Source organism: Jaculus jaculus, chromosome 15, assembly GCF_020740685.1.
Source record: "Jaculus jaculus isolate mJacJac1 chromosome 15, mJacJac1.mat.Y.cur, whole genome shotgun sequence".
Taxonomy (NCBI): Eukaryota; Metazoa; Chordata; class Mammalia; order Rodentia; family Dipodidae; genus Jaculus; species Jaculus jaculus.
Window position 1 is genome coordinate 74,681,559 of NC_059116.1, and position 24,905 is coordinate 74,706,463.

Sequence of the window (24,905 nt, forward strand, 5' to 3'; positions counted from 1 at the left end):
AATTTTTTAAAGGATTTTTATACTATATTTAAAAAACCACAAAATAAAAAAGGGATCAATCAACATATATCTTAAAGTCCATCCAAGAGTCTCTCAGTATCCAACAGCCAGGAAGGCTGATGCCTCTGTCATTGCTCAGTGTGCAGTTCATTAAGGAGAATCGGAGATGGCTCTAGTTCTTAAAATCAAACTTGCTCTGCCAAATCCAAGACCCTGAATTTATCCAAATTGTAGAAACATGCTTTTACCACCCGTCCACCAAAATACCTCCCGTTCAGATCAACAACAGCTAAAAGGCAAACAAAAAGACAATTAGTTAATACAGGCATCTTGTAAGGCAGTGCAACATTAACTTAATGATTAGTTAAGTATTTTTAAAGTTCTTAAATATTTAGAAGCTCAACTCGCCTTTAATTGCTGACTCAACTCTCTCGAATTCTAAAAATATCCGCACTGCTTCATCATCAGGAGCGCCAGGAATCTAGTAAAGGACGAAGGAGCGATGAAGAGAGTTATCATGTGAGATCTCACCCATGCCAAAATGAGTACCCTAGTTATCACCATATGGACCAGTAGTTAACTGCCAAGGAAATAACTATAATTTGTCTATGTAAGAAAAGTACTGAGTGCTCCATGATAAGCACTGTTTTAAGGACTAGGAATACACAGGAAGGCAGTCTCTGACTTCCTGGAGGAAGCTGACATGCAAACACATAATAATGTAGTCCGCAAACAGCAGCAGAAATGGAAGCCGGAAGTTCAGATTAAAAGACTGGTACTCCAGCTACTTTTCATGCCGGCCCGCATCTGCCTAGCTCTGCAAGCTTTCCACAGCTCAACCCCACAACTCCCCCGCACCCCGTCACTGTCAGCCCAGTCTACATATCCTTCCTCTATTTCTCCCCACACCTCCTATTCATTCCAAAGCTCAGCTCACATCTGGTAGCGTTCACCAAGTGCTCCTCATTTCTCACCTGCCATACTTAACAGCTAGTATTACAGGTGTTACTGAGCACTCTCTAGTTATTTTACATGTTTTTCTCCAACTAAACACTCTCAATACAAAATGAGGTATGCAAGAGACACAGACATTTGCAACAAGATACACACTAAAGGCATATCTAACTATTCTTTTTTTTAAATTTATTTAATTTATTTATGTGTATGTGTGTGTGAGAGACAGAGATAGAGAGGAGGAGGAAGGGAGTAGGCAAACCAGGGCCTTCAGTTGCTGTAAACTCCAGATGCATATGCTACTTTGTGCACCTGGATTACATGGCTCCTGGGGAACTGAACCTGGATCCTTTAGCTTCTCATGCAAATGCCTTAACCACTAAGCCACCTCTCCAATCCTAACTAAACTATTCTTTTTTTATTTAATATTTTTTTATTGACAACTTCCATAATGGTAAACAATATCCCATGGTAATTCCCTCCCTCTGTCCCTCACTTTCCCCTTTGAAACTCCACTCTCCATGATATACCCTCCTCCTTCAGCCTTTTATTTTGATGTCATCATTTTTTCTTCCTATTATGACGGTCTTGTGTAGGTAATGTCAGGCACTATGAGGTCATGGATATCCAGGCCATTCTGTGTCTGAAGGAATACACTGAAACTATTCTTAAAAACATTATCTACCTAGGGCTAGAAGGATGGCTTGGCAGTTAAGGTGCTTGCCTGTGAAGCCTAAGAACCCAGGTTTAATTCCCCAGTACCCATGTAAGCCAGATACACAAGGTGGTGTATATGTTGGAGTTTGTTTCCAACAGCTTGGAGGCCCTAGTGCGCCCATTCTTTTTCTTCTCCTATCTGCCTCCCTCTCTAAAAAAAAAAAAAAGTTCTATCTACTTACCTACCTACCTATGCTTCTGTGTAATGGTGTGGTATAACACCCTACAGGTTTGCCTAGGTGGCTAGAGTGGAATGTCAGGTGTCCTCCTTGATCATTCTTCAATCTGTCTTGTTTTGAACCAGTCTCATTACTGATTCCAGAGCTTGCAGGGCTCCAAAGATTCTTGGATGTCTGCTCTCCTGTGGGACTGGGGTTATAGGTACACACGGCCACACCCCACTGTTTATGTGGAATCTAGTTCAAACTCTGAGGGTCTCAGGCTCTCTCAGCCCTCATACTTGCATGTGAAGTGCACTTAATCTCTTCAGCCCTCATTACTAAACACACTTAATCAAAGGGTATGTAACCAGTTGGCTGATAATCATTCACCCATACATTTCCACTGCCTTACCAAATAAATGCTGGTCATTCTTACTTCTATGTTTAAAACTAGTATATGAAAAGTATAACTGGTATTGGTCACCTCTCGCAGTTAGACAATGTTACCCAGAGCCATACCCTATGAGGTAGTTTGAATGGATGTCCCCTAATGATTCAAGAGTTTATTCATGCTTGTAACTTGGTATCACTGTGGGTGGATCCTAGGTCCGGCCCTTACATGTATGGGGATGGATCTGGAATTTCCTGCTAAAGTCATGCCAAATGCTGAGTTCTGCCTGGAGCTCCTGGAGTGTGCTTGCTTGTGTTAGTGGTTTTTTGTCTTTGCTTGGACCTGTGAAAGTTGGCCAGCTTCTTCTGCCATTATGGACCTTCCTCTGAATCTGCAAGCTGTGCTAAATCCCCTCCTCCTGTAACTGGGCCTGGTGTGGAAGTTCACCCTAGCACCTGAAGCTGACTGTACTGCTCCCACTTGTAGAAAATGCAAACTACAACATTAGCAAAAGAAAATCCTTACTTCAAATATCACACATTTTCCAACTTTGCCATATTTTTCACATTCCTCCTTTGTTTCAACTTCCAAGTCTTCATCTACCTCTCCAGCACCAACCATGTTCTATAAAAAAACAAAAGATTAAGTGTCAAGCACCTTTACAGACATGTAATAGGACTTTATAAATAACAACTTGTTTTTTGTTTTTCAGGTAAGGTCTCACTGTAGACCAGGCCTGGTTAGTAACATTTTTTTTTTCATAATGACACGGGTTCTTTATCAAATGGATGGTTTAAACTAATTACCCACTGCAATGTCGATGCAAAAGAAACACACACATTAGTGAAAAGACCAAGGGACCTACCAAAGGCATTTTGCTTTCTAAGTGTTGTTTTTGGTTTCCTTAACCAAATATTAGGGTTATTAGGATATCACTAGGAAGGCCCAGTGTGGTGGTGCATACCTTTAATCCCAGCACTGAGAGTCAAAGGTTATTCTGTGAATTCAAGACCAGCCTGGGCTGAGTGAGACTCTACTTCAAAAACCAAGAATGGTTATCAGCAGAGGTGAAAGCATGTGGGATGCAGGGAGAGTAGGATGGAAGGACCCAAAAATCCAGCAGGCAGTCAGGTTTCGCTCCTTTGCTTCTTACCCTTAGCAGGACCACTTTCGTAGGACACTTCAGTATTTCAGTTAATGGATTTGAATCCGACTTCTTGGATGCATCTGTATCGAAAACACCATTACACAGGTTATAGAACAAACTGAGTCCTATTACACTGACTAATTTAGTTGTAGTAGCAATCCCACCATCACGTCTCAGAGCCATCTAGTAGCGTGCATGCTATCAGTCCTTAAAATAAAAGCATCTCTTTGCTTTGATAAGTGTTTTCATGGTATTTTCAGGAAGCTTCTAACTTTTGCTCATTCCACTTCCTAAAAACCCAACAGTTAGCTTACTTACCTTAGCAGTTCTCAATCAAGGTCACTGGCCCAGAATGATGAGCAGTTAATTATCTGGCCACTGACTGACTATAGATATCATCACAAATTAGAGTAACTCATGTTTTTGGCACTGGCATTCAGGCCAACTAGCTACTTCCAAAGCTGTGCATTAGGACTAGGCTGCCACAGGTTTTTTTCTTATTTTAGGAAGGGAAATTCAATAAGCTGATATGAAATTCAACATATCCATTTAAAATGCTGATACATTTTTCTCATTCCTACATGCTCGTAGTAGAGAACAGATTATGAAAACCAAATTAAAATAAAATGCCAACTTGACATCAAAGCAACACTGAATCTTACCAAATGAATACATGTAAATAACATGAAAGCCACATCTATAATAAAAGGGCAGAGCCGGGCGTGGTGGCACACGCCTTTAATCCCAGACTTGGGAGGCAGAGATAGGGGGATTGCCGTAAGCTCGAGGTCAACCTGAGACTCCATAGTGAATTCCAGGTCAGCCTGGACTAGAGTGAGACCTAACAAAAAAGGGCAGGAAAAATCAGACAAGACCTGCTGCAAATGCGGACAGAGTGATCACTGATCTACACTGCACACAGCTCTGCCCCATGCTCCATGCTGAAGAACATAAACATCCAGCTCCTAAGACCCCTGCGCCTAGTCCCAGTAGCTACAAAACTGCTTTCCTCAGGACTGGTTATCCTCTACAGCCTTTCAGTCTTGTTCCCCCCCATAGGCACTTCATCTCTCCACTTCAGTTCTGGAAAAGTTCAGGTGAGCCGCAGGTTTCTTGGTTCAGTAAAACAGAAGCAGAAAAGCACATCATAATTACCCTCCACCAGAACAGAGGGCTCAGCCTTGCCTCCCTCTGGACTGAAGGAGCAACTGTCTGTTTACTCACCCTGAGACTCGCCCTTCTCTGTGGCGTCACCCACAATGATCTTGCCGCCCCGCTTGCTGGTCTTCTCCACCGACAGAGCTGTGCTCAACCCTTGCTCGTGCTTGCCCAGGCCCTGGCCTTCCCGGAAGCCGTATTTCTGCATGATCTTGTGCGCTACTGTGCCGCTAGGGAGAATGAAAAAGGACCCTGATGTTACAGTCGGTACTGTTAACCACAACATGTGCTGCATTTCAGAACTCAGCAATCTCTCTGAAAAGAAAGTGTCAATTCTGCACGGCTGCCAGGAAGCCAAGAGGATGGAAAGAATGAAAGACATAAAATGCAAGCCAAGATCTCCTTAGCTCAACTCTGAGGGTAATGCTAGTTTCTTTGACGAAATATTTCTAGTGTAAGAAAACACAGGACCAGTTGTACGCTATTTGCACTACTATTAATGTTTTATGAATTCAGACCAGTTAAAAGCTGTAGCCTGTCAAAAACTAACTTTTCTGGGGCTGGAGAGATGGTGTGTAATGGTTCTGGTCAAGCCAAAGGACCCAGGTTTGAGTCCCCAGTACCCACATAAAGCCAGATGCACAAGGCTGCACATGTGTCTAGAGTTTGTTTGCAGTGGCTAGAAGCCCTGGCATGGTCATTCTGCCTTTCTCTCTCTCTCAAATAAATAATACATAAATGAAAATACTTTTTTTTAAAAAAAAAAAAAAGCACTGTGACATTTCAGACAGTAAAGTCAACTGCATTTTTCTAAAGAACACGGAAAATTTCTAATGAAGGAACCCTAAATATCATCTCTTTAATGGATGGGAAATGAAAAGTGAGGCCAAGACCAACCAGATAGCTAGCCTAAGGTCAAAGTGAACAAACAATGCCAGTGAAATGATTTCTACAGGTGTTAAGCTAGAACTGGAAACAGACTCTCATCCACTGCTCTTCCTCTTAAGAGGGCTACAGTTCTCTTTGCACTTTTATGTGCCCAGTGGGTCTCAAGGGCACCCTCAAGTGATGACGCACAGCTGGGAACCACAGAACTCTGCCTCCACTAGAACTGTATCTACTTAGTTCATTTTTTAGTCATTCCAAGGCAAAACTAAACAAACAAACAAAACAAACTATACTATATCACAGCTTTCTTCTACTTAAGTTAAAAATCTAATTCCTAGCCGGGTGTGGTGGCACACGCCTTTAATTCCAGCACCTGGGAGGCAGAGGTAGGAGGATTGCCATGAGTTCAAGGCCACCCTGAGACTACAGAGTTAATTCCAGGTCAGCCTGGACCAGAGTGAGACCCTACCTTGAAAAACCAAAAAAAAAAAAAAATAATAATCTAATTCCTGGGTTGGAGAGATGGATTAGGGGTTAAGCACTTGCCTGTGAAACCTAAGGACCCCGGCTCAAGGCTTAATTCCCCAGGACCCACGTAAGCCATATGTACAAGGTGGCACATGCATATGGAGTTCGTTTGCAGTGGCTGGAAGCCCTGGTGCAACCATTCTCTCTCTCTCTGCCTCTTTCTCTCTCTCAAATAAATAAACAACAAAAAAAGTAAGATATCTAAAAAAACTAATTCCTGTTTAAAAAAAAGAAAAGGGAAAATCAAAGCCAGGCACCGGTTGCGCACGTCTTTAATCCCAGCACTCGGAGGCAGAGGTAGGAGGATTGCCATGAGGTCAAGGCCACCCTGAGAGTACATAGTGAATTCCAGGTCAGCCTGGGCCAGAGTGAAACCCTACCCAAAAAAACTAAATAAATAAATAAATAAAAATAAGAAAATCAAACAAACTGTCATCAGTGTCAGGTTGGTAAAGATCGCAAGCGCTTCGTCCACGCTACAGCGCGCACTCTAGGAGGGTAGCACCACCCAACAGGACAGCAGCGTTAGGAGTGCTCTAACACCCGCGCTGTCCGACAGTCGCCACTGACTACAGGAGGTGACTGAGCACGTGAAACGGCACTAAGGTGACTAAAGAAGTGAAGCTGAGACTCCACTTCCTGCAGAAGAGAACCTGAGCAGCTGCCCATGGAGAGGCGCTGGTGGTCCTAGGTAGAGCTGCCTCACCAGCATTGCTTTCTGCCCCAGGCAGCATCCTGTTGACCAACACAAAACAAGGAAGTCAGTGAGTCACCTCTTCCAATCACCCCAGCTTTGCAGCATCAGAATAAACAGCAAAGGATCTGCTTAACCAAACAGCATGTCAAAGGGGAGGGGGACAAAGCCAGATGTGGAGACACACACACATTTGGAATCCCAGCACTTAGCCTACAGAGGTATTTATAACCAAAGGTATTGACTATAACCTTAAGGCAAATGATCCATTTCATTAGGAAAAAAGACATCTCTTCACTCTGGCTGTAACCCACAGTAGCTCTAATTCCTGTAAGCAACATTATTTGCAAGCATTATGGGGAAAAAATGTAAGTAATCTTCAGACACTGTTCCTATCTAGAGAAATAATGTCTTCTGAATTAGCCAAGGCTTGCACTAGAGGGCTGCTTTGTATAAAACCAGTGTGTGGGGGCTGGAGAGATGGCTTAGCAGTTAAGGCATTTGCCTGTGAAGCCTAAGAACCCCAATTCAATTCTCCAGCTCCCACGTAAACCAGATACACAAGGGGATGCATGCATCTGGAGTTCATTTGCAGTGGCTAGAGGCCCTGGTGTGCCCATTCTCTCTCCCTCCCCCACTCTCTCTCAAATAAATAAATAATAAAATCTTTAAAAAATCCAATGTGAAAAAAAACAACAACACAGCAAACACCGGGTATGGAGGAGCATGTCTTTAATCCCAGCACTCAGGAGGCAGAGGTAGGAGGATCACCATGAGTTCAAGGCCACCCTGAGACTCCATAGTGAATTCCAGGTTAGCCTGTGCCAGAGTGAGACCCTACCTTGGAAAAAAAAAAAAAATCCAGTGTGTGGGAACACAACTGAGATAACTTGAGCACTAATCTCTTTTCTTTTATGAATATTTACTTATGAAAGAAAGTAGGAGAGAGGGAGGGAGGATGAATGGTCACACCAGGATCTCCAGCCTCTGCAAATGAACTCCAGACACGTGCACCCCCTTGGGCATCTGGCTAACGGGGGTCCTGGGGAATGGAGCCTTGAACCAGGGTCCTTAGGCTTCATAGGCAAGCGTTTAACTGATAGGCCATCTCTCCAGCCCTTCAGTGACTTTTATTCTATTTAAAGAGGCATATTTTCCTCCACTGCTCATTGGTCTTAGTATGACACCTAGCTGGATTTAAACTCCAAGTCCTCCTGCTTTTACCTCCTAAGTTCTAAAATTACAGCAGTGTGTGCCACTACATCAGCGTGCCTCAAGCCATTTTTCTTCACATTTTCTTAGACAGAACATTTTACTGTTACCCCATGTTAGCCAGGAATGAGTTGCTGGGCCCAGTTGGAGATCGTGGTCTATCAGGTTCCTCATATACCGGCGGAGGAATAGCAGCTTTAGAAGACTGTGATCGAGGTCTTGAGTCTTCTTCATAGGGGAAATCACGGGGCACTAGTGGACAAAAATAAAGCAGATTCACCAAAACAAGACAAAAAGCACAAGACTTTACCTGTATCTATTACATAACTTAAACTGACAACCTACATTTTTGGTATATTGTGTCCTTAACAGGGACCCCCCCAGCACCCCCCAGGTAGGGTCTCATTCTAGTCCAGGCTGACCTGGAATTCATTATTCAGTCTCAGACTGGCCTTAAGCTCATGGTGATTCTCCTGACTCTGTCTCCAAAGTGCGTGTGGCAGCACGCCCGACACAGAGCGGGCGCCAGGGCCTCCAGCCACTGCAAACAAGCTCCAGACACACGTGCCACTTTGTCTGGCTCTATGTGGGCACTAGGGAATAGAACTTGGGTCATTGGGTTTTACGGGCAAGTGACTTAACCACTGTAACATCTCTCCACCCCCTAATAGTGGTTTTTTGTTTGTTTGTTTTGTTTTTCGAGGTAGGGTCTCACTCTAGCCCAGGCTGACCTGGAACTCACTATGGAGTCTCAGGGTGGCCTTGAACTCACGGCGATCCTCCTACCTCTGCCTCCCGAGTGCTGGGATTAAAGGTGTGTGCCACCATGCCCAACCCCTAATAGTTTTTTAGTATCACCAGTTTATTATAAACGGGCAGAATGGGAATTACTTCCATGATGAAACTCTCAGAACATCAGTGGACTCCAAGTCCAACAATGATGATTTGTCTACACAGTTTCTGAGAATCCCCATCTCTGAGTAAAAAATATTCCTTTCCTTGCCATCTAGAACTAGCTTGGTGCCTCCTCATTCTGGGAGAGGATACTCTTTCCAGCCTTCACACTAACTGGCTAAACTCTCATCCTTTCCTTTACAGCCTGATTCCCCAGCTACTACTGTTGCTTGCAATACTTTTCATTGAAATTTTTCTGGAAGCAAATGCCACCTTTGATCAGTCTGAGCTGTACCTGCCTTTCAACAACGCTGTCAACAGGAAGACGCTTTCTAAATGCTTGTCCTGCCGCGACTCTTGCTGCCTCAGCTGACTCTGCTTTCGCAGCACTGATGCAAGGAGAAGCCTCAGGAGGGCCTCTGCACACTTACAAAGCCCTTAGTACTTCACATTCAAAAGAATAGGTTTATTTGCAATGGCTGGAGGCCCTGGTGTGCCTCTTTCTCCTACTCTCTCAAGTAAGTACATAAGATACTTTTTAAAGGAAAAGGTTTATAACATTTGTGTGTACACATACACACATACACATATGCAATGTTCTTGTAGTTCACTCTTATTACTACGGGTCCCTCTAATGCACATTTTTGGTTTACTAACATTGTTTACAGCCAGGCGTGGTGGTGCACTCCTTTAATTCCAGCACTCGGGTGGCAGAGGTAGGAGGATTGCTGTGAGTTCGAGGCCACCTTGAGACTCCATAGTGAATCCCAGGTCAGCCTGGACTAGAGTGAGTCCCTACCTCGAAAACCCCCCTCCCCCCCAAAAAAAAAAGTTTACAACTTCTAAAGAACTTTCCAACTGGAGATCTTAGAAAAGCACTTGGACTCAAATTTTGCTTCTTTGACCGTTCTCCTAAATGTCCTTTCTATATCTCACCGGAATACTGTGCTCCCTTTAAGCTCTCATCTAAATGACAATTCTTGCCTGAAGCCATTAAGATTTTCTATATTACAAAGAGATGTAATGTAGCTTTCACCTTGAGTCCCTAATAGCATCTCACCCCAAAGACCGTAATAGTCAGAGGTTAGGACCATATGCAGGGCTTTTCAACCCAGCTACACATGAGAAACAGGAATCTCTGAAATAATCAGATGGGGACAGGTATAGTAGCACACAACTTTCTCTCTTCTTTTCACCTGGAGCGCTCCAGGAGCACCACAAAGGGCCAAGGCAGAGGCGCGGTACACACACGCTAGGGAGGGCAAGTGGCGGCAGTGGGACAGCCCCTTCCGGTGGGGAGAGGAGCAGCCAACCACACACGGGCACGGGCACGGGCACGGAGACAAAACGGCAGGCGAGATCGGGGCCTGCTGCTCGCAACCGCGGACCACCAGCCACAGAGTGGCGGGGAGGTTAGGCGAAGTCGGCCGGATACCGCACCCCTGCCTTCCACACACCACCAACAGGTGGCGCAGTTTGGGCCGGGCCGGAAGAGAGCGTGGCACAACCCCATCAACCAACCAGAGCACACAACTTTTAATCCCAGCACTCAGCAGGCTAAGGCTGGACAATCACTGTGAGTTTAAGGATAGCCTAGGGCTATAGAGTGAGTTCCTGGCTAGGGTGAGATCCTGACTAGGAAAAAAAATAAAAGATACATGCATAGAATTTATTTATTTATTAAATGTATGGGCCTCACTCTCAGAAACTGGTTACAACTCAGGCTTATTGTTCATCAGTTGTTTTTTACTCAACAGATACTTAGGTGTATGTATGTATAAACACACACACACACACACACACATATATATTTTTCAAGGTAGGGTCTCGCTCTACCCAGGCTGACCTTGAACTCACAGCGATCCTCCTACCTCTGCCTCCCAAGTGCTGGGATTAAAGGTGCGAGCCACCACACCAGCTTACTTTTTTTTTTTTTTTAATTTAAACCCTATGTGAATGCTGGGAAATTAAACCCAGGCCGGCAGGCTTTACAAGCAAGTGCCTTTAACTGCTAAGCCATCTCACCAGCCTCAATTAGCAGTTTTTTAAGTTAACTTCTTTTAAAAGATGACATGTAACACATCTGAAAAAAGACTAGGGCGGCTGTTTTTGTTAGGGTAGGTATGACTCAATCCATCAATCCAATGATGACCCAGATGCTGTATCAAAGCCCAGTCACATGCAGGAAGTGGGGGTGCTTGGCTAACATACTTAAGAAGGCACTGTTCTGAAATAGAAACACACTGTTTCCTTGAGAGGTCATGAACACAGCACTCTCTCAACCTCTGAGTTTAAGAAACAAAACGACTGTGTATTTACGATGAGACAGACTCTCTATAACACAGACTGCACTGGAAACTTTACTGTAGTATAGACTGCTCCCAACTCATGCTCCTCCTCTGCTGGGACTTCAGACACCCCAACTGGTTTTACCCCTGCCTTCAACAATTCCAAATGAACCTAACAGCACCAAGTCTTAAACTAAACAAAACAAAACTAAAGCTTTAAAACTCTATGCCTCAGGAGGACTGAGAACAGTAGGGTAGCAAAGAGCAGCAGCCAGTATGACCTTGGGGGACAAGAGCCAGGAGACCCGGTTCCAAGCTGTTTTGCTCTCAACTCAGGAACCCTAGGGATCCAAGCTTACATTCCCACACAATAGGGCTAAAACTGTGTACAGAATAAGGGAGTGAAGAAAGAGATATACATACGCTCCTTGTCTTTCTCTACAAGAGACGTAGGTGGGGCAATGGCAGCTCCTCCCATACCTGCAAAAACAAACACCATGATTACAGGAGGAAAATCTTATACATGCCAGACTAGGGCACACAGACTTGTCCATTTGTGGTGTCACCCATTGCCCTCCCTCTCCAAGAAAAAAGGAAAATCAGATTTACTTCAATTCTCCTGTCACTATCTCAACATATCAAGAATCTAAAGTTAGGATTAAAAATGAAAGGCCGGGTGTAGTGGTACGCACCTTTAATCCCAACACTTGGGAGGCAGAGGTAGGAGAATCACCCTGAGTTCCAGGCCACCCTGAAACCATACAGTGAATTCCAGGTCAGCCTGAACTGCAGTGAAACCCTACATCAAAAAACCAAAAAGTAAAAAAGGAGCCGGAGAGATGGCTTAGTGCTTAAAGTACTTGCCTGCAAAGCCTGAAGACCCAGGTTTGACTCCCCAGAACCCAAGTAAGCCAGATGCAAATGATGGCACATGTGTCTGGAGTTCATTTGCAGCGGCTAGAGGCCCTGATGTGCCCATTCTCTTTCTCTCTCTAATCGATAAATAAAAATACATTAGGCCATCCAGGTGTGGTAACACACACCTTTAATCCCAGCACTTGGGAGGCAGAGGTAGGTGGATCGCTGTAAATTCTAAATCACCCTGAGACTACATAATTTATTCCAGGTTAGCCTTGGCTAGAGTGAGACTCTACCTTGAAAAACAAAAAGGAAAGCAAGCAAACAAACAAAAATATATGTATTAGGCTGGAGAGATGGCTCAGCAGTTAAGGCGCTTGCCTGTGAAACCTAAGGACCCTGGTTAGAGTCCCTAGAACCCACGTAAGCCAAATGCATGTGGTGGCACATGCACATGGAGTTTGTTTGCAGTGGCTAGAGGCCCTGGCATGCCCATATTCTGTCTAATTAATAACTAAACAAATATTTTTTATTGTAGAAAAGTGGAACCCAAACAAAGTTTATTCATAAAAGGAATTCAAGAGCCCCATAATGCAGTTATCAAGTGAATTTTTAAGGCAAAAGTACGAAATCCAGAACACAAGTGTATCTACTTAGCACTTTGCATGCACAGTCATGTACTCATCTAGGCTTCATCTACTTTTGAAAGCTATTCACTTCCCATTTCCAATTGAGAAAATAATCAGTGAATGAATCAGCAGAAAGGGAATAAGTCCAGCTCCCTGTGATGCCAAAGCCACTCTACCACCCAGCAAGCTCCTTTGCCAGGTTGCAAACCAATGAAACTGAGCCCCAACATGGACGTGAGAGTCCTGGCTTCTGAAGAACCTATTAAGAGGTGTCAATCTCCCTGTTCATGCCTGCTCAACAGAGAACATGGACATAACAGACCCAAAGAAAAGAGGTCTCTTCCCACTTGTAATCTGTCAACCAGAAGGAGAACATGAGTAGACTGTAAGGAAATTTTCACGAGGTATGAGTCTTAAAATACATAGTGTGCCTGGTGCGGTGGCACGTTCCTGTAATCCTAGCATTGTGGGATGTGGAGGAAGGTAGATTTTGAGTCCCATGCCAACATAGTCAGACCACAAAATTAAAAAAATGAAATATAAATTAAAACTGATTACAAAACCAAATTAAGGTCTTTGGCCAGAACCACTATCTTTCAGTAATTTGCCAAAGTAACACGAAGGGAAAGAGAAGGGACACCACTGTATTCAATGAGTGCAGAGGGTCCAGGCTTTGGTCTTCATGGTTACACGGAAAGCACTTGGGCAACTGAGCTCGCTTTCTCCCAACAAACCACCTTTTATGAGACACATCTCTCACTGGCCTGGAGCTCTCCAATGAGGACACACTGGCTGGCCAGTGAGCCCAGGGATCAGCTTGTCTCTGCCCACTACCCCAGCTCTGGATTACAGGAGTGTGATACTATCCCTGGCTTAAAAAAAAAAAAAAGTATTTTATTTTTACTCGAGAGAGAGAATGAGAATGAGAATAGGTACTAGGGTGTCTGACCACTGCAAACAAACTCCAGATGCATGCACCACATGTGCATCTGGCTTACATGGGTTCTGGGAAATTGAACATGGGTCATTAGGCTTTGCAGGCAAGCATCTTAACCACTAAGCCATCTCTCCAGACCTACACCTGTCTTTTTGTTTGTTTTTAAGATTTTCTTTTTTAAAATTTATTTTTATTGACAATTTCCATAATTGTAGATAACAACCCATGGTAATTTACCCCCACCGCCCCCGCTTTCCCTTTGAAACTCTAGTCTCCATATCCCCTCCCCCTCTCAGTCAGTCTTAATTTATTTGACAGAGAAAGGGAGAGAGAGAGAATGGGTATGCCAATGAATCCAGCCACTGCAAACAAACTACAGATGCATGTGCCCCCTTGTGCATGTGGCTTATGTGGGTCCTGGGGAATTGAACCTCGGTCCTTTGGCTTTGCAGGCAAGTGCCTTAAAAGCTGGACCATCTCTCCAGCCCTCTCTTTTATTTTGGTGTCATGATCTTTTCCTCCTCTTATGAGGGTCTTGTGTAGGTGGTGTCAGGCACTGTGAGGTCATGGATGTCCAGGCCACTTTGTATCTGGAGGAGCACGTTGTAAGGAGTCCTACCTCCCTTTGGTTCTTACATTCTTTCTGCCACCTCTTCCACGGATTTTTGTGTTTGTCTGTTTGAATTTACTTATTTGCAAGGAGAGAAGAGAGGAAACATACAGAGAGAATGGGTGTGCAAAGGCCTTCACCCACTGCAAACAAACTCCAAATACATGGGTTACTTTGTGCATCTGGCTTTAGGTGGGTGCTGGATAATGGAACCTGGGTCATTAAATCTTTGCAGGCAAGCAGGCACCTTAACTGCTGAGACATCTCTTAAGCGCCCCTCCCCCCTTCCTTGTTTTTTTCAGGTGAATTCCAGGTCAACCTGAGCTAGAGTGAAACCCTACCTCAAAAAAACAAAAAAGAATTATAAATATAAACTTGTTCTTTCCTACTCCATATGTATTTTTAGCATTTCGTGCAATAGTCTTCTGCAGTGGTCTTTAATGTACACCTGGGTAGGTCATGTTTGTAGGTCAGAATTACAAACACTGAAACATGGCAAGTCTTACGACATTGCTCTTGGGTCTTGTGTTAAGGACACATATTATAATGAGTTGCTTTTTTTTTTTTTTTTTTAAAATAATGAGGGTTTTAAGCAAATAAAGATCATGGATAAAAGAAAAAAAAATGACCTGTATTATACACAAAATACTTGGGCCCTCTGTTGTAAAGGTTAAAGATGCTAAAAGATTCAGATTTCTCATGACACTCCTTGTGCAAAGTCCTGTCTCCCTGCTCGCCTATGCAGCAGGTCCAACATGCAGAGAAGCAAAGACACAAACATGCTCTGGAGGTGTGACTCTAACCAGTATGGACCAGAAATGCAGCTGCACGTAGGGAAGATGCAAATACGACCACACAGGAAGGGGCTGGAGAGATGGCTTAGAGGTTAAGTGCTTGCCCGTGAAGCCCAAGGACCCCGGTTTGATGATCCATTCCCCAGGACCAACATAAGCCAGATGCACAAGGGGGCACACGCACCTAGAGTTTGTTTACAGTGACTGGAGGCCCTGGCATGCCCATTCTCTCTCTCTAATAAAATACAAATAAACAACAAAAAAACCCACACAGGAATAGATTTTATGCTTCTTTCAAAGCACATGTTACATGTTTAGCAGTGTTTAGGAAGCTAAAGGTAAATGTATGTGAAAATATAATACAAACTGAAGCTTTGTGTGCAAATATGGACAGGTGGGGTTCCCGATGACCCACATCAACAGTAAATGAGCTATGTATCAAAATGCCTATGAAGAGCAAACACTGAGGCAGTGCCATGTCAAATGTCAAAAGCATGATTGTTCCCACTCATGTCTTACTTCTTTTCCTTCTCTCTCTCTCATAATCTTCATCTTCATCAGAATCTGGGTCTGGTCGCCTTGAAAATCCGCTAGCTTCATGCCTGTCTTTACGCCTCCTGTACAACAAAGAAATGGAAGTTCATCATAGAAGAATCAGTTTTAGGATGCAAAGTTTGAAAAGAAAAATTCAAAAGATACAACAAACAAACTTAATGGATTATAACACACAGAAAGTTTTTTGACTTTTTAATTTGATTTCAAAACAGTCATGTAGTTGCAGTTTAATGATTTCAATTTGCTAGGCAACTTGCTCACTTGAAAAGATACAACAAATAGAAAACAGTACATTAATATCTAATACTTATTAACTATTTAACAGATTTTTTTTTTTTGAGGTAGGGTTTCACTGTAGCCAAGGCTGACCTGGAACTCATGATGTAGTCTCAGGGTGGCCTCAAACTCATAGCGATCCTACCTTTGCCTCCCAAGTGCTGGGATTAAAGACATGTGCCACCATACCCAGCTTAAACTTTAATTTAAGAATTAAAAAATTTAAGAGGGCAGGTGTAGAAAGATGGTTGAGTGGCTAAGGCTAGCAAAGACCTGAGTTTGAATCCCCAGTGCCCACATAAAGCCAGGTTCACCAACTAGCGCATGTACCTGGAGTTCATTCGCAGCAGATGGAGGGATGGAGAGATGGCTCAGCAGTTAAGGAGCTTGCCTGCAAAGCCTAAGGACCTGGGTTCAATTCTCAGTGCCCATGTAAAGCCAGATGCACACGGTGGCACATGTGTCTGGTGTTCATTTACAGTGGCTAGCAGCCTTAGCACGCCCATTCTCTCTCTTTTTTTTTAAATTTTTTTATTTATTTATTTGAGAGCGACAGACACAGAGAGAAAGACAGATAGAGGGAGAGAGAGAGAACGGGAGCGCCAGGGCTTCCAGCCTCTGTAAACGAACTCCAGACGCGTGTGCCCCCTGTGCATCTGGCTAACGTGGGACCTGGGGAACCGAGCCTCGAACTGGGATCCTTAGGCTTCACAGGCAAGCCCTTAACCGCTAAGCCATCTCTCCAGCCCCCCATTCTCTCTTAAATACATTTTTTAAAAAATTTAAGAATACAAAAAAAACCCTATTACCTACACTTTAAAAGATACAGGTAAGTCATAAAAATTCCATCTGGATCAAGAATAGCAAAGAGTCGGGGTGGTGCACACCTTTAATCCCAGCACTTGGGAGCACAGGCAGGAGGGTTTCGAGGCGCCCTGAGACTACATCATGAATTCCAGGACAGCGTGGGCTAGAGCGAGACCCTACCTTGAAAAAAACCTTCATCTGATTTTTGTTTTGTTTTGGATTTTGAGGTAGGGTCTCCCTCTAGCCAAGACTGACCTGGAACTCACTCTGTAGCACAAGCTGCTCTTGAACTCACAGTGATCCTACTATCTCAGTATCTAAATGCTAGGATTACAGGCATGAGCTACCACACTTGACATTTCTTTTTTAATCTCGTGCAGCTCAAGCTGAGCTCAAACTCCTGACCCTCTAGGTGTCACCTCCCAGGTGCTGGGAGCAGATGTGTGCCACCACACCTGACTCAACACTGGGTTTAATTTAACTTACCCAAAATTTTAATCTACAAGGAAATTTGCTCAAGCTTGCTGTCATGGAAGGATGGAACAATTACAAATTCTTAAGAGCAATTTGATTCTTTCCACTGACTGCTCAGATTGGCCAAGGTAACTAACTTCAGCCTTACAGACTGCACTAAAATCCACTCATTAATATTCTCATCAACTGGAAAGTATCCCCAAATCCAAACGAAGCCTTACTTTTCCCTTTCTTCTATTTCCTTCTGCCTTTCCAGCTCCCGCTGCCTCTGTCGCTCTTCTCGTTGGCGCTTCACTACTTTCTCATAATCATTAGGAAACATAGGATCATACTCATCAGCTAAGGGAATCAGAACTTCCCCTGCAGAAAACCCGCTGGGAACGGGGTCCTGAGGAAGTGAAAACAGCCAGTAAATATCAACTTTCTAGCTTATAAGTTTACTCGAGAATAAGGTCAAGAAATGAGATGAAAAGATGCCTTCAAAACCATCCAATCCTTCTGTTTTCTAGATGAGGAAAGAAGGCCACACCTCCCCGGATAGCAGAACCCTGGCAAAGCAAAAAAGTTCATTATTTATAGAATAGCACTGAACAACTTAAAAAGACACACAATCCATGAGCACAATCACCATTCAAAATAAATTCTGATCACATGAAATGTTATGAAAACAACCCCTTGTCTCTTTAAATCCTCTAGAACACACATTCTCTCCAGGCAGGCTGCATGCATTTCAGAGTACATCACAGGAGAACATAATTTCCTTCCCAGCATAATTTTGTTTGTTTTTTGGTTTGAGGTAGTAGCCCAGGCTGACCTGGAATTCACCATGTAGTCTCAGGGTGGCCTCAAACTCAGTGATCCTCCTACCTGTGCCTCCCAAGTGTTGGGATTAAAAAGGTAGCATAGCCAGGCGTGGTGGTGCACGCCTTTAATCCCAGCATTTGGGAGACAGAGGCAGGAGAATCACCGTGAGTTCAAGGCCACCCTGAGACTACATAGTTAATTCCAGGTCAGCCTGGGCCAGAATGAGACCCTACCTCGGGAAGGAAAAAAAAAAGGTAGCATAAATGTTTGTTTGATTGCTCTAAGGCAGGGTCTCACTCTCACCCAGACGGACCTGGAACTCTAGCCCCAGTCCGGCCTTGAGCCCGTAACCCTACCTCCTCCCACGCATGCACCACCAAGCCCAGCTCCAGCACAATCCTTCAAGGTGATAACATTTTACATTTTCTCTGAAAGCTCCTATTTTTCTTGGTGAGAAAATGAGGCAGTTTTAAAACAAAATTGGAAAAACAAAAGGGAGGCAGAGCACAACCAAATAAAAAATGGTGATTTGAAACTACTTTTACTCCAACTTTACTTAAGCCTCCAAACGTCCTTCTGTTACTTTTCTTAGCATGTCTTCCTTTTTATCTACCAACCTAAGATGCTTTCAGACACCTGTAAGGAAGGTCAGGCCTCGTGTCCTTGAGTGATTAGTCTGTAGAGCTCCTTCAGTAAGTGCCCTACAGTACTATACCACAGGCAAAAGAAAGCTATGTTACTATCAATGGACTGAAATGCAACTATTCCTATAGCCTTGCTCAATTTGACATTTATAGTATAAAACAAATGCTTCATTGTTTCTTTATGACGACAAAAAAAAAATCAGGAACTGCTTTGATCTACGAAAGCAGAGTAAGTTACAGTCATTTTCTATGCCCAATCACTGGAAAATTTACTTGAAGTGTGGCTCACAAACGGTAACTATGCATGTGTTCAAATAGAAGACAGTTTTAAAACACAGCAGCACACGAAAGAGATTTCTTGTCAATTACTAAGACTGGAGAGAAATCAGTAGTGAGCTATATAATTTTGATGATACTAGTGTTGTACCAAGGCCCGGGTTCAGTCCTCAGCACCAAAAAGGGGGAAAAAATAAAAAAAGTAAAAAATTCAAAAGGAAACAACTTACACTGTGCAAACCCTGCTAAGCTTAACAAGGAATCCTCCCATTTGTAAGACTATAGAGAATAAATTTAGAACATTAAAATAAAATGCTAATATCCTTAACACTGGGGAGGGAAGAGTGGGATAAAACTAAAAGCTGATATATATTACAGGTGGTACTGTTGACAGTTCAAAACAAGTTGACACTAAAAAGCACTGGCCATAAAAATGACTGGTTGCTTTATACCCCCTCAGGAAATCCATCCAAGAAAATAACCAAATGCACAAAGAGCTCTCTGTAGGGATACTCACTAGGTTATTACTTAAAGTATAGATGCTAGACTGGTTGGTCAGTGAGCCCCGGAGACAACTCCAACTCCGGGTGCACGGGAATGGAATTACAGCAGCCACCCTCATACCTGTCTCTGTGTGTTCAGTTTTCTTTTTAATGTGAGTTCTGGGGATTGAACTCAGGTCCTCATGCCTGCAAAGCAAGCACTTTACCTTCTGAGCTAAAGCCCCAGCCCCAAGTACACATAATTTTAACTACAGCTTACATTACATATTATTTGTCTCTTATTGTCAAGTTTCAGCTATGAGTTTGAAGTGTCATTTTTCAGATTTTCTTCATTCTCAAGAACTCAGAGGTTACAGAAAGCTAACCATTTCTATTTGTTTGCTTTTACCTTCCACCCTACTCCCTTCTGGTTTTTTTTTTCCCAAGGTAGAGAGTCATTCCGGTCTAGGCTGACCTGGAATTCACTGCATAGTCTCAGGGTGGCTTTGAACTCACAGCAATCCTCCTACCACTGCCTCCCATGTTCTGGGATTAAAGGAGCATGCCACCATGCCCAGCTCCTTGTGGCTTTTCAGGAGAGGGTCTCGCAGAGCCCCACACTCAGTATTTAGTCGAGGAAGGCCTTGGTCCTTGCTTCTCCCACTTGAGTCTCATCAGCACTAGTGTGACAGGTGCACTCACCATGCCTAGCTCACTCTCTGGTTTTTAAAATGTCTTTCTCTATTTTAACCTACTATAAAATAAGCAAGCACCAATACCGTTTTATAGACAGCAAGACTAAAGCTAACTTCTATAGCCTATATTTAAAGGAATTAAATACATGGTAGGGTCATACAAGACAATACACTTAACTCATTAAAATGACCACACCATTCTGCATTTTTTTGGGTGTGGTTTTCCTAGGGAGGGTCTCACTCTAGCCCAGGCTGACCTGGAATTCGCTATATAGTTGCAGGCTGGCCTCGAACTCACATTGATCCTACCTCTGCTTCCCGAGTGCTGGGATTAAAGGTGTGCACCACCACGCCTGGCTCATTCCGCATTTTTTGACCAAGATGGACACTTGGTGAGGTATTAAAAAAAAGGTTGGAAAACAGAAGGTATACAACAAGAATATTCCAAAATATACAGGTTTTAATTGTTGGAGGGTAAGATTAAAGTTGTTTCCTTTTCTGCACATTTTTCTTCTCTGGTGTGCCTATAATAAACTAGCTTTCAGAGGCCTACTGCACAATCTGTTAAGAGTAACATGCCCACAAAATGAACTGTCAAGAACGCAGGCAAACGTATCCAGGTCATGAGTACGCGCAGGCTTACCTTCAGCCCGGCTGCTACGTGTGGGGGGGTGTCCACAATCTGCCGGTCATCTGAGGAGCCACCTCGCTTTAGGTCAATGACTGGGGCAAGGACTGTACTTTGTTTTGTCCTTTGGCTCTAGTATCAGAAACAAGAAAGCACACCAGAGGGTTTTTTCTGTCTCTATAACCAACCTTTGAGATTATACTACACCTTAAAACAACAGCCTTTTTATTACAACACTGCTACAATCAATCCTATTTTCTTCAGTCTTCAAAACCCATTCCTCCACTTTTCTGAAAAGCTTATAGTAAACGCGGTCAACTGCTATCTGAACTTACACGTGGACAGTATCTACAGGAAAGCTCTGCTTTAGCAATCCCGTACCCACAGGCGGCAGGGTTTCCCTGCAGCCATACTCGTGTGGCTCCTTCAGAGAACTGGCACACTTTGGTGTCCTAAGGAGAGAGATACCTGGAGAATGAACTAGGGCTTTTACCCTTCCCACTGATCTAAAATTCTTCCCTGCCTTTCACTAGGAACTTACACGAAACAATTTAGTAAAGAAAACAACCTCCACTCATAAGCATCCAACCTCAGTTCACATTTTGCAGCATTTTCTCTCTCTCACACCTGTATTTTTTGGCTGTACCATTTGAAAGTAAAGTTAGAGACATCATGACACTCTTGTCCATGAGCCCTAAACAGTAGCCATTCTACCTGACACACCATACAATTACCACCATCAATCGCACTGTAGCATTTCCTACCCAGCTAATACTCAGATTTCCGAGCTGCCCTCTGTAGTCTAATGGCTGATTTTTTTGGAACAAGGGTCCTGTCAAAGTTCCTGAAACTCACTTTTCTTTTTGGTTTTGCGAGGTAGGGTCTCGCTCTAGCCCAGGCTGACCTGGAATTCACTACATAGTCTCAGGGTGGCCTTGAACACATTGCAATCCTCCCACCTCTGCTCCCAAGTGCTGGGATTAAAGGCCACGCCCGGCTCCATAAATGTTTCATGATAGCACTGTTTTGGAAGGAGGTGGTACCCTGCTGGAAAGTGTTAACAGGGGCAGGCCTTGAGATGTCACAACCAGGACTCGCTTTTGGTTCTCCTTCTCCACTTCCCCTGCCACCCTTCCCTACATGACTGACATCCCCTTGGCTCTGTAAGGTGAAATCAACCCTTTCCTTCCATAGTTTGCTTCTGGTTGGGGATTTGGTCCCAACTATGAGACAGAACAAGAGGCAAAGACGCACACTAAACAGCTGTGTGTAGCCCGGGAAGACAGGCCCAGACCTCTGCGAGCTGCGCCTGGCTTTACCTTGGCCTGGGTGAGAGCTGCCTTCTTCACCTGCAGCTGGGACTGCAGGAGCTTGAAGTTCTTCGACCAGCCTTCCGTCTTGGAGTCGCTGGTCTCCACGCCCAGGTCATCGTACAGGGACATGTTCCTCTTCCGCTTAATTCTGAAAGGAAGCAGGGCAAAGGTTAAAGGATGCACAGGAGGGGCTGGAGATGGCTTAGCAGTTAAGGCACTTGCTTAAGAAGCCTAAGGACCCAAGTTTAACTCCCCAGAACCCACGTAAGCCAGATGCACAAGGTGTTACATGTGTCTGGAGTTTGCCTGCAGCGCCTATAGGCCCTGTCATGCCTATTCTAACAAACAATAATAAAAATAATAAAGACTGCCAAACAGTTAAGTTTGTAACCTCTACATGTTAAAACATCATCATAGAACTTTAAAGGTAAGAGATCCAAGACTTTTCATAACAGGGGCCAGGACCCCTGATGGCACTAATGCAGGGTTCTTTCTAATACACAAAACTATACCCATGCATTATTGTTTAAAGTAATCCTCTATGAATTTTCCTTTTCTATTTTTAAGTGACAGGGTCTTATGTAGCCCAAGCTGGCCTTGAACTCTTTATTCTCCTGCCTCCACCTCCCAAATGCGATTATGCTCAGCTTAGCTATAAGAGCATGTGTCCATGTGATTCATGAGTTAAATCTCTCTGTTCTAAAGCATATAATAAAGGCAAAAGTTCTAGATTTGAGGCATTCCGAATTACATTTTTTCAACTTAAAAATTTCACTCATCTCAATGACAAAAAGCAGTGGCATAAGAAGAGCATAGTGGTGTATCCCTGCAATCGCAATCGCAATGACAATTACGGGGTGGAGGCAAAAAGATTAAAAATCCAAGGTCGCAGGGCGTGGTGGCGCACACCTTTAATCCACTCGGGAGGCAGAGGTAGGAGGAGGATCACCGTGAGTTCAAGGCCACCCTGAGACTACAGATGAATTCCAGGTCAGCCTGAGCTAGAGTGAGACCATACCTAGAAAAACCAAACAAACAAACAAAAAATTCAAGGTAGTCTTTGCCTACACAAGACCCTACCTCAAAAAAAAAAAAAAATTAAACATACCTATAGCAAAAAGGACAACAGAAAAGATCTCAGATGCTGCAATTTTGTCGTTTCACTTTCTCGTTTTCACTGCAACGAAGTTCGGGGCGGGACTGATCACACTAGTAAGCGCACACCTGTCATGTGCGCATGTGCGGCCTAGTTTCTATTACATCTGTGACTGCACCAGCCAAACCGTACCAAAGGCTCCAGACATGAAGCCACACTCCACCAGCCCATTTTTGGGCTCTCCGCTTCACTCTGCTCTCACACTTTGTACCTTCTGTTCATCTCACAAACATTCTCTATCTAAAGCGTGCTGTACACCGAAGAACAAGTTCTAAAAATAAAGCCGACCCTCCCGCCTCCACTTCCCAAATATTGGGGTCACAGGCTCGCACGCTTAGCTACGATACTAATTCGTTGTTTCACAACCCCTAAGGCTCGTTTCAAAACGCCTACAGCTCTTAGCCAATAAAAATGTAAGCACAGAGTTAGCTTTAAAAAGAAAAAATACGCCACTTGTGCCAGGGAAACGGTGCTTGCTCTCTCCCCGCAGCCTTTTCCCGTGCATACGCCAGGCTCAGCAGTGGGAATTCAGCCCTTTCGGCCCCGCCACCCTCCGCAGGCCCGTCCCCCGCGCCTCCCCCGCAGGCCGCAGCCACCCCCTTGCTCGTGGGGCGCTTTCTGCCGGGCTGCGCTTCCAGCACAACCGCCCCGAGGACCGAGACCCAGCCGGACGCCCCGCGCATGAACCCAGGCCCGCTCTCTAGGAGAGCACACGCCGCCGTTTCCGCTCTAGACTCGCGAAGTGGAGGAGGCGATGGGCACCACCGAGGTCACGGCCGCCTCGAGCCGCGCAGCTGAGCCTGGCTGTTGAGAGAAGCCACCGTGGGGCCCGGCCGGCCCCTGCACCGCGGCCTACTGCGTGCTCGGTCCTGGGCCGGGACGCCCTCGCGGCCTAACACCGCCGCCTCGCGGGCAGCGCGTCCCGGGAGGAGGCGCGCTCTCCCGGGTCCCCGCTCGCGGTCGGGCCTCCCACCCAGGGCCAACGGAGAGCGACTCACCGGGCCTCCCGAGCCCACTCTGCCCATGGGCCACGGCGGCGGCGGCAGCGCGGAGCCCGGCCGCACCGCGCGGAAGCCCGCCCACTGCCTGCCGGAACCCGCCGCGGCGGCGCCGACCCTCCGCCGAGTCCACACGGCGCTCCGCCGACGGGGAGCGGAGGCTGCCGGGAGGGAGCGCGCGTCTGCGCCTGCGCCTACGCCTGCGCGCGCCTGCACCCGCGCCTGCGCCTGCGCGTGGAGCGCGGACACCGAGCCTCACGCCCGGGGCCGCAGTGCCGCCTGCTGGTGGGAGGACCGCCGCACACACGCCCCTGGCCTGCCACTGCCTCACCTAGAGGTGTCGCCATCGCGCCAGGTTCAAGGCGACAGCGAGCGCCAGAGACGAAGAGCCAGAGGGGCCGAAGAGACGGCTTAGCGGTTAAGGCGCCTACCTGCAAAGCCAGAGAACCGAGGTTCAATTCCCCATGCTTGACCCACATAAACCATAAGGTACCACAGGTGTTTGGAGTTCCTGTGCAATGGCTGGAGGCCGTGGGGCATCCATTCTATCACTATAAAATAAAAGTTTTAAAAAAAAAAAAGAGGCAGAGAGAATGTGTACACCATTGCAAACTCCAGATGCATTTGCCACCTTGTGCTAGAAGCCAGAAATAGGACCAAAATTTTAAAAAAATATGAAAAACAGAAGGAAGTCACTAGTAAAGAAAAAAAGGAGAAAATAATAATTTAAGAGAATAAAGATAAGGACCAGAGGCAAAAGGTGTCTGGTTTGGGTCTGTCCCCACACCCTGAGCAGAACAAAGGCCTTAGGCACGCCCTCTAAGCCATGTGCTAACCCTCCTTACTCCTGGACATATCCATTCTATGGTTTGCTTACCACAACCTTACTCATCCCCCCCCCCCCAAGGTAGGGTCTCACTCTAGCCCAGACCTGGAA

The 24,905-nt window shown here is 45.0% G+C and overlaps 1 protein-coding gene across 1 annotated transcript; it reads right to left on the reverse strand.

The window, feature by feature from the left end:
• On the reverse strand, positions 1-24,058 carry Rbm17 (RNA binding motif protein 17). The gene is made up of 12 exons (XM_004662397.2): positions 23,969-24,058; positions 21,821-21,962; positions 20,517-20,633; positions 17,194-17,360; positions 15,380-15,477; positions 11,456-11,512; positions 7,961-8,102; positions 4,595-4,758; positions 3,377-3,450; positions 2,749-2,847; positions 409-481; positions 1-289 (listed from the first exon to the last, which is right to left on the reverse strand). The coding sequence occupies exons 2-12, from the start codon at positions 21,941-21,943 to the stop codon at positions 186-188; spliced, it is 1,218 nt and encodes a 405-aa protein (XP_004662454.1). The 5' UTR covers positions 21,944-21,962; positions 23,969-24,058; the 3' UTR covers positions 1-185.
• Positions 24,059-24,905: the final 847 nt, after the last annotated feature.

What these genes read in the sequence shown, in the direction of transcription:
- Rbm17 (XM_004662397.2), bottom strand. Translation starts at nt 21,943, where the DNA reads ATGTCCCTGTACGATGACCTGGGCGTGGAGACCAGCGACTCCAAGACG. An exon ending in GAGAGAGAGAAGGAAAAGAA is followed by an intron (nt 11,513 to 15,379) that starts GTAAGACATGAG and finishes TTGTTTTTGCAG; the next exon opens with GTATGGGAGGAGCTGCCATT. An exon ending in AGTTGAGTCAGCAATTAAAG is followed by an intron (nt 290 to 408) that starts GCGAGTTGAGCT and finishes TTTGCCTTTTAG; the next exon opens with CTGTTGTTGATCTGAACGGG.